The sequence below is a fragment of the Corylus avellana genome, chromosome ca9, assembly GCF_901000735.1.
Source record: "Corylus avellana chromosome ca9, CavTom2PMs-1.0".
Taxonomy (NCBI): Eukaryota; Viridiplantae; Streptophyta; class Magnoliopsida; order Fagales; family Betulaceae; genus Corylus; species Corylus avellana.
In genome coordinates this window covers 14,084,032-14,096,369 of record NC_081549.1, presented here as the reverse complement: position 1 = coordinate 14,096,369, position 12,338 = coordinate 14,084,032, and the positions used below count along the sequence as shown (strand labels likewise).

The following is a 12,338-nucleotide window of genomic DNA, read 5'->3' as shown; positions in this document are numbered from 1 at the left end:
CAAAAGATTGAGAAGTGTGTTCAAAACATTAAAAAAATAATAATAATCTGAATTTGCTTGGACTCCACCATTTATGTAATTGACAAAGCTAGCTTCCACCATAAATATGATTGTGTTTCTTTCAGGTTTTTTATTTATTATTATTATTATTATTATTATTATATAAATTGGTGCATCTAATAGCAATTTTTCACTACCTATAGTAAAACAAAAGCAAGCACTTCATATCCTGCAAGATGTTATTGAATTTCCTGTTCTTACAAAAATAATGTGGCCAATTTGACTCCAGTTCGACTCTCTATGAACTAAAAAATTTGTAGCAAATCTTCTCTATTACAAAACTTCGTAATTTCATGTTGGGGCCGTAGGCCTCGAGCCAAATGGGAAATTATCATGTAGAGCATGAGTAAATTACCAAGAAGGAAGTCTATATAAAGAAGTTATTCCATGATTCGTAACTTCTAATTAGACAAGCACCAAGAGAAAAACAATGTATACAACACGAGACAAACATGCAGAGGATGTTACAAAATCAAGGAAAGAAGAAGAAGAAGCTAGTTGCAGGTAGGGTTGTCGAGAGGCTTGTCTACGACAAGGACAGGGATGACCGGAATGGAGTCCCACCATTCTTGGAGGCGTCGGTTCCCTTGTTTGTTTCCCATGCGTTTCCCAAGCTTTGAGGTGGTGGAGAAGCAACACAAGGCGATGAACATAATGATGAACTTCATTGGAACCATTGCTACTATCATTGCTATTCCAATCATCCCTATCATCACCATATCTGCATGCTGCAACCAACCAAACACAAATCTAAATTATTATTAGTGGTATGTTAGGACAAGTCATGGAATGACACATGTCCCGAGCCCATTAAAGCTATATTTGTTCTCTTAAAGTCTCTCGTCAAGCTAATAGGATTCCGGATTAAACCTCCTCCAATTACTCAAAATTGGAGATTTTTATGTCATGAAATCGTAGCCCTTTATTTTTGATCTAATGGTCTATAAAATCATTTAAACCCCGGTAAAACAAAAGTCAGCTTAAAATCAAAATTTAATGTCTCGATTTAAAATGATTAATTGGCATTTTATAGACCATTAAATTTAAAATTAAGAGCTACGATTTCATAACATGAAAAATCTCAAATTTTAAGTAATTGAAGGAGATCTCAATCCTAAGATTCCTCTTCTTGAAGTGGATGGGCTACTACTTAGGAGTCGAAGAAAACTTGTTCACCAAGTTTAGGACTCTAGGGATAGGCGTTTATTTAATAAATATTTGTGTAATAAAAGCCCATGCTCTTGGCCATAAATCAGAAAGTCTTTAAAGGTCAATCCTAGCGATTTTTCTTTCACAAAAACCTAGGCGCACACCACCATCATCGTATATTCGTATGACTAAACCTTATTTTTCATACAAACCATTTTTCTGTTTTGAAAAATTGATGCAATGAAAAATATGGGATTTCGCCCTTAGGGTTTTTCGCTTCATTTTCGTGTGATTGACTCACAGTGTAGCCCTATTATGGGCCTCTGTAATGAGGGATGAATAATCAACGAAAGCGATAGGTTTTTGATAGGATAATTCGAGGAATTCTAAACTTCTTAATTTTAGAGTAATTCGATAAATCCTAAACCCTCCAAAAACTACTATAGTTGAATATTTATTAATCACTCTTAAGTTTATATAGACTATTACATAGCAGAAATAGAAATACACACAAATAGAAAATATAATTCTAATAGGGAGAGGCTTACATGTTGTAGACAAAACTACCGCATATCTGCGGTAGTTTGCTCTACCGCTGAGATTTATTTTTTAAGGGTTTTTTAACACTTAAAGTGTAAGGTAAAAACAAAAACAAAAAAACACACCGTCAACTCCTGTTATTTATTTATTTATTTATTTTTATCCACCGGGGCTCAGAGGGTTACCGACAAGTGTGAGGCCGCAGTTATCCTCTGCACTGGTTGAAATCTGGAGGTGGTTGTAAGTTGGATGATGTAAGAAGAAAGGGGTGAATGAAGATGAAATTCAAAATCTATTTTCCAGCAAAATTGCTTTGAACTTTTTTGCCTCATTCCCATTCTTCCACCGTCCCAATTCCCCTTCTTCTTCTTTGTGCAAAAAATCGTTTTGCTTGTGGCTCTGGATGTGTTGTGGGTGATCTTCTCTAGGGTGGAAATTGGTGCTGCAGTTGAGGGTTTTAATCCAGTAGATGTCATGATTTTCGGATTCCACTCTTCTAGAAGGAGCTTGTGAGGCTTTGTTTCAGAAGAGAATTGGGGTATCTACTCCCCCGAGGAAGAAAACTTGCATTGTAAATGATGTTTCATCCTCAAGGAGCTTCAAAACACTTTCATAGTCTTCTTACTGGAGATAAACTTCAAAAGAATGCTGCAGAGGTGCAGAGGATAAGCAGTGTAATAATTGATTTTGGGTATGGTGAAAAAAAGAGAGAAGACGGTTTGGGGTTTGGGTAGAAAAAACACAAAAGAAATTGACGGGAGTTAAACGTGAGATTTGACGGTGTTTTTTTCTTTTTACTTGCGTTATTAGAAAAGAAATCTCAGTGGCAGAGCAAACTACCGCAGATATGCGATAGTTTGCTCTACCGCAGGTAAGCCAAATCCATTCTAATAAAAGACAAATCTCATATTTCTTATTAGAGATATTGCTTTATGAGCAAGTTTCCGCATTTTTCTAATAAGACTAATACTACATCATTATCTTTATCTGATTTAATAATAATTATAATATATAAATAATTATAATATATATATTTACCGGGTTGTGGACCCGTAACAAGTCCCAACGGGGGACTACTTCCCTTTACTCAAAAATTGCATTGGTAACATACAAAAAAGAAAATGCATTGGTTGCTAATTTGAAGCATGTGAATAGAGAATGTGAGACAGAATAAATAGTAGCAAGAATTGAAAGTGAATGTGTGGGGACTTGAAGCTTAGTACCTTACGAGTTTTTGAGACAAATATTGACCAAATTTTCAATAATGCTATGTTTGTTGCCTGCAACACCTGATGAACAGTTTGCAATCCGTGCTGAGCAGAGACTATGCTCTCCATTGTACTCTGGTCGGAGGCTGTGCTGACTACAATCTCATTCCACCTCTCATTAATCCTTTCTCGTCTTGCTTCAACCATCTTTGCTACAACCCATAAACAAAAACATGCTATTGCCTTGCCAATCCACTCCCTAAAAACACCAAGAAACTGTTATTCATGTTCTTTTGTGGCTTTGTACGCTTTTGAGTTTGTGATTTCAAAAAACGCGTATTTTTCTACCTTTTTTCAAATCGTAGTTTTCTAAAAACTCACACTAATAAACAAAATTAAGCACCTCCAATTTTCACCACACAAGCAAACTAGAAATAAGGTGAGAGAAAACTTACTTGTAGATGATTATAAGGGTTGCAGCAATAAAGATGATGGTAGCTGCTGGTCTTTCCCATGTGAGAATATCTTGAAACCAAAGCAAACCACTTTGAAGTGGCTTTAGTAGCTCCTACATGGCAGAATTAGGTGACACTCCATGAGGTCATCTTTAGAGCATATTTAATATCTTTGATTGATTAAAAGATACGTATATGCCTAAAAAGTAGGATTAAAACAAAGCACATTAAATAATATTAAGCCAACCAAATTTTATTAATCTCCCCTGACCTACACCAACCATGGCATGTTGTATAATGATAACACACCCACAATCATTTCTTTTCTATTCATCTCTCGGGTCAATGAATCTTCTCAATTGAAAGATCCCCTATATGGATAATACACATTCCTGTCGACCATGAGCTTAACTCTAATTGTTCGGCTAAGAATATGGCAAACAAAACAAACCGAGACGAATAGAAAAAAAAAAAAAAATGATTGTGGAATGAGAGTGAAAGTTGAAATTGGTGTTATGTGCTTAATTACCTTAAGAACAAGGGCACTTTCAGCAATTCCTTCCTCTTTCAACCCCTCAGTGGTAGCTTTGGCAATAGCAATATCCTTTTCTTCCTCTCTAGCTTGATTAATAGTCGTCTCCAATGAGGACTGGTTGTCATGTAGACCACTCACGTACGCCTTTTCCTCTCCAACTTCCTTCACTTCTGCACTAGAGATGATTGACCACGACATGTTCAAATCCTTGAGTGTTGAGCTTGCACTGCACGGGTGCCTGCTGTTGATCTTCTTCAGACTCTCAGCAAGTTCTTCCAGTATCAAGTCTCCCTTTGGCAACTCATCAAACAAAGCAAAAATCAAGAATTTTGTTGGAGAGGGGGGCGATATTCGTAGCAGTTCTCTCGCTGCATGCAGCCTTATGATTCCCAATATCGTCCTTCCATGCATTTCCCATGCTTGGATTGGACAATCCACCTTGTATTTTGATAAGAATTGGTGCATAAACATAATCTCCTTTATGAGTGCAAGCCAATGGTCCCGTCTTGTGGAGCTTGTTACCTCAGGAAACTCCAGCACAAGTCCCTCTGATCTAGAAAATTAGCACACATCACTCGCAAATCATATAACAAAATTTGAGACTTAATTGACAAGAATTCCTATTTGGTGATGCATTTGTGCACACAAGTATGAGGTGTATTAGCCGTCATTGAGATCTCCAGTAATTTGAGCAGTGCGAGAGAGCCCATATGAGATCTACCTGTCCAAATAAATTTTGGGCTACCCGGCCATTTACTCAGGCAAGTGAGTCGTCTCATGTAGCTCTCTAACATGTGCTGCTCAAATTGTTGAAGATCCTTATCTGTATTAGTCACACAACACATCTTATTAACGTTCTAGACCAAAATTATCGCCACTCCTAACAGACAAGCATATAGTTTAGTCATTCAAAGAATCAAGTGTCATGATTAAAAACTTAACACCTCTGTTTAGTATTTATGTCAAACAAAAAAAGATGTCATAGCAAGACCAAACTAGAAGAGATGAAGCCTCTAAAGAATCAAAATATATAAGCAAGCTTATCCACTTTTAAGCATATGTGAATTATGATATAAATATATATGTTTCATATGCAGCACAAGCATCCTTAATGTAGAACTATATAATATGAAAGAGAGAGTGGAAGAGACGGACAAAGGCCCTTAGGGCTATTTCTTGACTGTATTGAAAGTATATTAAACTGTATTACAACTGATGGTATTTATAGAAAAATTAGGAGTGGTGAACAAGAAACACTAAAATAAATAAGAAGTGAATAAACCTCTAAATCAATATTTTCTAACACTTACAATTCAGGAGACTCGTATACAATTGCCTTGTCGAAAAGTGGAGCACCCCATGGACCCGTGGAAGCTGGTTTCACACCACATTCCCCGTTCTTTGAAAGGTCTATTTTAAGGGCATCTTCATATGTTATAAGTCCAGAAGCCTCAAAGTAGAGAGCATAATTGGTTAGTGTAAGCCTACCTGAATAAACAGCATTCATAGTAAGTTCAAGGAATAATCAATCATTTACATAATTCTCCAACATTAGGCTCCGTTTACTTCGACGTAAAATGATTTTCGTCGAAAAATATTTTCAGGGAAGTCACTTTCCCTAACAATGTTTTCTACCGAAAACATTTTACGGCGTTTATTGCATGCACGGAAAATCAAATTTTTTTTTTTAACATTTTTTTTATATATTTTTTTGTTCATTAAATCATATTAAACTCTAAATTACGAAAATGTCCTGACCAAGTCTTAGAGGTGTTCGAACCAAGTCCCGCAAGGACCCCACTACGACTCACCTGGCACCCGCCTGGACTCCGTCAGGATCAGCTCGAGACCTTGGCAGGACCCGCCCAAGACCCGATATAGACATTTTCGTAATTTAGTGTTTAATATTGCGTACACACCAAATACTAGAAAATGTTTTCTGCTGAAAATGTTTTTCGACAACTGGGACCTGCCTAATTTTTCGTGCATGCCAAATACTAAAAAATGTTTTCTAAGAAATCATTTTCAAGGAAAATGTTTCCATCAAAAATATTTTCCAACAAGCCCCGGGCCCATCCTAGGCGAGTCTCAGGCAGGGTCCCGGTCAAGTCCCGAGCAGGTCCCAGTCAAGTCTCGTGCAGGTCCAGTTAGGTCCCGATCAGGTAGGGTTGGCAATTTTGACATGACCCGCAAACCCAACACAAAAAAACAGGTATTGAGTTTGGCCTTATCGAGTTCGGGTCTTAATTGGGTCATCTGACCTGGTTACTGCTCGTGTCTGGCGAGTTGACCCGACGTGTCTGGTGGTCGACCAGCTAGACCCATTTACGAAAAAAAAAAAAAAGTCAAAAAAACTACTCGTCAAGTTGTAAAAATTAGGTTATTTTATCGCATAATAAATTATAAACATAATCAAGAATTAGAATTTAGATGCAGATAGTAAGGCAATATCAAAATGCATTAAAATAAAGATTCAATATTCAAAACTGACTTCTTTTTCTTTCCTATTCCCTAGATTTTCTCGGCATCCAAACATTACATAAACATACAGAAACCCCATTAACATAACATAAAACCCAAACTCACGAAAGGGGAGCCTGAATCCTGATCTAGGTATTGCAGAAAATAGAGGAACAAAGACCGGGTTGAGAAGCTCGAAGATGTGAGGCTTGGGGTCGGAGTTCATGCCGATAATGATGACCAGAGGAATGATCCGTAGTGGGTGATGACCTTGGCCTTCTTCACGGTCTAGGACCTCTAGGTGCTCCACTCCTTGAAGCTATGTGCCATGTATTTCTCCTCCTACGAGCCCTTGGATCCCTTGCCACTCGCCTTGCCCTTTTTCTTCTTAGTTTCTCGCTTGCCGGCGGGTGGTATTTGTTTTGGCAGAAACCTAATAATAGAGATTTATTATTTATGGGTCTCACTACATAGGGGTAACGTGTCGGGTCATGTCTACCCGATATGACCCAGTTATTTTTAACGTGTTAAACGGGTCGTGTCGGATTACCCAGATATTTTTCGTGTTATAATTGTGTCAAACCCGCTAACTCGTTTAGCTAAATGGGTCGTGTTCGTGTATGGGTTAATCGTGTAACGGGTCCTTGCGGGTTGTAAATGGGTCGTGTCAAGTACCTATTTTGCCAGCCCCGACAAGTCCTGGGCGGGTCCCAGTCAAGTTCCGAGCGGGTTCCGGGCAAGTCCCAGTCAAGTCCTGGGCGGGTCCTAGCTAGGCAGGTCTAGGCGGGGTCCTAGGCGGGTCTCGGCCAAGTCCCGAGTGGGTCTTGGGCAGGTCCCGGGCAAATCCCAGGGCAGATCCTGATCAAGTCCCAGGCCGGTCCGGTCCGATCCCAGTCAGGTCCCGGCAGGGTCTCGGGCGAGTCCTGGTCGAGTCCCGAGCAGGTCCCGATGGGGTCCCGATCAAGTCCCGGCTGGGTCCTGTGTGAGTCTTGGTAAGGCCCATCGATTTGAGAATGAAATGCTCAAAGTTAGAAAATGGTTTACGGTTTTGAAAACCGTAAACCATTTTCCAAAAATTAAAGATAATTTTCGATCAAAAGGAAAATATTTTTCGTTGACCACTATTTTACGTCGTAGTAAACACTGTAAAATGCGAAAATCATTTTCTGAAATTCATTTTACGTCGAAGTAAACGGAGCCTTAGAGATCAATGAAAGAAAATTATAAGACAAACCAGGCCAACTTGTTCCTCCAATGTGGCGCACCACTCTCTGGGAGCTTGCAGTTCCTTCCACATGCAATATAAATTCATCATCTACCAACTCCACACCCTTTGGTGTTGCTTGTTTTTGCAAATGTTTTATGCATCTATAAAACCAAGAATCCCCACAAGAAAGACAAAGTCAGCTGCAATTGCAATTTCAAATAGTGTCTTATATCAATATCGTGAATGCCATATTTGCTTTTCTCTAAATTGAGTTCGACTTTAAGAGAAATATTACACGAACTCCCTCTTTTGTACTGTCAAGTGCTTACTCTATAACATGAGAGTTGAAGAAATAGAATAAACGGATGAAATTTAAAAAGCACTGTAGTAGAAAGCTGACGCGTTTTTTTTAAAAAAAAACTAAATATATGTTCTACTTAAAGCTTGAGAAAATTTCTTTTGCAGCTTAAAATAGCTTAAGAGTGAATATTCTTAATTTCTTTTACAGCATAAAAAACATTTTTTATGCATAATCTTTATTTTCCCCAGGTAATCCTCATTTTCAACCAACCAAGTTAACCCCTTAAAAGTGTTATAATATTGGCACATGGACATCATTTCAAGTGGAGGAAGAAAGAGGTTGAATTACGTACTTGTCAATTTCTTTCAGAAATTTGTCATAGGCAGGAAAATGCAGGCGGTAGCCTGTTGGTGCAGTTAGGGTTTCAAAGGTAAATCTTGCATTAACAGGATCTGCAACTGCTGGGACTAGTGATGCCATCCACGCAAATACATCTTCTCCAACATTTTGCTGATTATCAACCTACAAACCCAGTGCAGAAACTCTATATAAGTCCCATAAAAAATACTCATCCAATGAGGAAGAGTGATGGTTTCAATTAATCACCTCTATCACTAAATTATTCATTTGATAATCTTAACAAGACTTGATCCTTATTTCCATAAGCTTCATTTTTTTTTTTTTAAATATTTTTATTTTATACAACGAGCAGTAGTGGTGGAGCCACGTTGTGGCCTGTGGGGGTGACAACTTTTTAAATATTTTTTTTTATGAGAAAAATTTTGCAAATGACTCTTATATATTTGTCATTTAAAAAAAAAAAAAAAAAAAACAAAACAAAACAAAACCTTACCTTGAAAGAGAGGCTTGCTTGCTCTTTTGAAAATTAGTGTCTTTTTTATTTTTAATCACTCTAAAGCTTTTTATTGAATTATTGGTAACCATTTTCTTTTCTCTATTGAGTAAATAAGGCAAAAATAATATTTATTTTGGTTGCATCAACCATTGAGCATTATTTGCTTCTTAGAGAATATTATAAGATTTATATAAAATTAACTTGCAGAAAATTTCAAGAGATATATGTTTAAAAAAAAGTTGGAAAGTGTTCATAATCAGAGCAAAAAATTAAACACTATATATATATACTCTATGATTGTTACGTTTATCAATTTGATTACCTCTTATGTAATTATAACAAAAAATTAGGCGTTAAAATTAAAAACTATTTATTCAAAAGAAAAGAAGCTGATATTCGAAAAAAATAATACACTGTTGAATTTTAATGACGAAACTTCAAATCTCAAAGGGTTGCAGCTAAATTAAAGAACATCATTCTAAGATTCTAGTTGTGGGAATCTAAGGGTCACAAGTGAAAAACATTTATTTTATATTTTAAATTGTGTTTATTATATTTTTAATTTGGCCTCTACAATTATAAATTTCTGGCTTTACCACTGACAACGAGGAACCCTCCAAGGTAGAGTCACTTCGTATATCTACCATTGTCGAGTAAACCTTGAACCTGTATAAAACGCCTCTTACACAGATAAGATAATACTCCAATTTCACCGTCAAGCTTGACCCAATAAATTATTTACACATAAGAGGATTAAGCTTCATGAGGTATGTTTCATGACACTGTCTATTGTTGAGGAAAGGTAATGCTTCCTAGCTAATGGTAGGATCAAGATAGCATTTGGCACTATAGTTTTGTAGATAAAAAAATGCAACTTTAAATTAAATTACAAAAAAATGTATCGTTTTTAGAAAATTGTGATTTAAAAACGTAGAAAAATTTGAATGCTAGATGTATATTCTAGATGTAAAATCAGTTTTTAAAGTCTAAAAACTGATTTTACCGTATTTTTAAAAATCATATTTTTATAACATTTTAAAATCCAACATTTTGAAAATCGGAACGGACCATAATATATAACAATGAGAAAAGCTGTATAGCTTACAAGGAGTGGCATGAGGTCCGAATAGAAAAGTGAAATCTCATCATCTTCTTCTTGTTGAGTCACTTTTGCCGGTGTCTTCCTCTCATGTTTCTCCTTCGCCACACACTCCTGCAACCCCAACCATAAATTACAACAATAAATTAAATATATATTTGATGATTAATTAGAGAGAGAGAGCGAGTTGAGGCGGGCACCATAGAAGCCTCATCGTCAGCAGAGCTCGGGGTCTCCCAAGCAAGCATCATGTCAAACGTGAAGCGGCTAAACGACCCGTCGCTGATCTTTTCTTGTATGTTTTGGCAAACGACAGCCAGAGCCTTTGCACTGCAAGACTCCACAAATTTCCTCGAATACGAATATCCATCGCCGCTTCTTTCGGGCGGAAGTTTCTTCCACTCGGATTCAAACTCATCCGCCAATTCATCCACACGGGTGTCAAGTTTCCTGCAACAATATTTGATTCTTCCAAATTATGGACCAGAAATTCAGGAAACGGATGAATTTTATAAGAGAGAGAGAGAGAGAGAGAGAGAGAGAGAGAGAGAGGGGGAGGGGAGGAGACTCACTCTGCACACTTCTGAACGACGTCGTTGGCGACGGTGGAAAGGTCCTTCAAGTTCGCCATTGTCCAACTGTTAAGCGCAGAGGGAGGGAGCTCCGTTATGTAGGGAGAAATGGTGGTGCGCGATCTCTGGATGGACTGCCACGTAGGGATCGCCATGCAACACCTGGTGCGTGCTCCTGCTTCCCAGTGTTGCTCAGTATACATGTCTACTGGGCCTTGGCCCATTTGATTTTGATTTTTGATTTTTGATTTTTTTTTTTGTCAAAGTCATTTGAAATAGTTTGATGCAGTAATAATTATCTGTACAAATTATTTGCAATGATCTTCCCAACTACGTAGAACTAGACTACTAGTAATAGTGAGTAATACGCAATTACTACAAAAAGAAAATAAAAAAAAAAAAAAAAAATTGCTATTGGTGTTTAACAACGACATGCGGACGCCAATAAAGTCAATGCAAATGCTTTGACGGTGATGAGCATTAGTGTTGATGTTTGGGTCGACGCCAATAATTACATATTAGTGGTGACAAATGTTGCCGTTGATAGTATTTTATAGTCGACTATAATGGGTTTAGAACCCGAAGCAATATATCGACGTTCATGACTTTCTTCAAAATAAAAAATAATGGTTTAAAAAAAAGCGTCGACTTTAAATCGACACAAATTCCCTATTATTAGTGTCAACTTTTCGATTCCAATAACATGCCATTATCATCGCTTCCAAAGTTAAAACTATACTTTTTTTAAAAAAAAAAATTGGGTATTATTTATATAATTATCAATGCTAAATTTGCCTTTAAACTCCTATATACATTATTATTATACAAGTATTTCACACTCTCTTAGTAAAATATGATTTACATTGATCAATTCAAAATTGCAAAAAATTAAAGTGAAAAAATAAAAACTAAATCAAAGTGTGAACAAGACCAAAAACCCCCTACCTCCGGACCCAACCTTGGGTCCAGCGAGACCCATGTCGTGGGTCTTGAAGACCAGCCAGACCCACGATGCTGTGCAGACCCACGACATGGGTTTCGTTGTGAACTGTCTCAAAACCGCCTGAAACCGTCGTGACCTGCCTTAAAACCCGTTTCTAATGCTTCAAAACTTGTTTTTGAATTCAAAATTAAAACCTAGAAGTGGAAAGTGATCCCTTTAAGGATTTTATCATCCTAAAGGCCGAAAAAAGTGGCTCCAGCGCCAGAGAAGCGCCGGAGAAGGTGATTCCACGACCAGATCCACGGGTTTGGCCGTGACCCTCCCCACGGGTCTGGAGTGACTCACCACCCAGCTCTTTTGAGCTCAAAATATTGTGTCTGGGTATATGATATTTTGTGGATTTGTTTTGTGTTTGCTTAGGTGTTAGTTTGTGAGTGAAGGCTGTAAAAGTGGTCTTTTAAGGACCATTCTGATTCAAGGTTTTCTCAATTTATATATATATATATATGAGAATAATTTCTATAGGGTCTTGTTACAAATCAAGGCCTTTGTGCCCTCCAATAAGAAGGCTACACATCGGCATGGAACACTATAACAAAAATATGGTGTTCCACCTAATCTTTTTTCTAGAATACCTAAAACAAAACACTTTCTAGAATAAACTTTTCATATTTTTCTCCAAAACCACCCCAGCCACCAACTTGCCTCCGGAGACGCTGCTGGAGACAACGCCGGCTGGTACAGAGAAAGCCGGAGATGACGCCGTCCGGTACAGAAAACACCGGGTAAGAACGGTGCTCCTCCTCCCTCTCTCCGGTGCCCCTCTCTCTCACCGATGGCAACAGAGAAATTTTTTTTCTTTGCTGCCGGTGCTCCCTCTCCCCCTCTCTCTCTCACACACACACTGGTAGCAGAGAAAAACATCAACTTTAAGCTTTGATATTCATCAAGGA

The 12,338-nt window shown here is 37.7% G+C and overlaps 1 protein-coding gene across 1 annotated transcript; it reads right to left on the bottom strand.

Moving 5' to 3' along the window:
• Nucleotides 1-303: 303 nt before the first annotated feature.
• Nucleotides 304-10,645, bottom strand: LOC132162340 (uncharacterized). The gene is made up of 10 exons (XM_059572583.1): nt 10,443-10,645; nt 10,071-10,320; nt 9,877-9,984; nt 8,268-8,437; nt 7,642-7,775; nt 5,258-5,435; nt 3,942-4,500; nt 3,413-3,525; nt 2,973-3,216; nt 304-810 (listed from the first exon to the last, which is right to left on the bottom strand). The coding sequence occupies exons 1-10, from the start codon at nt 10,643-10,645 to the stop codon at nt 466-468; spliced, it is 2,304 nt and encodes a 767-aa protein (XP_059428566.1). The 3' UTR covers nt 304-465.
• Nucleotides 10,646-12,338: the final 1,693 nt, after the last annotated feature.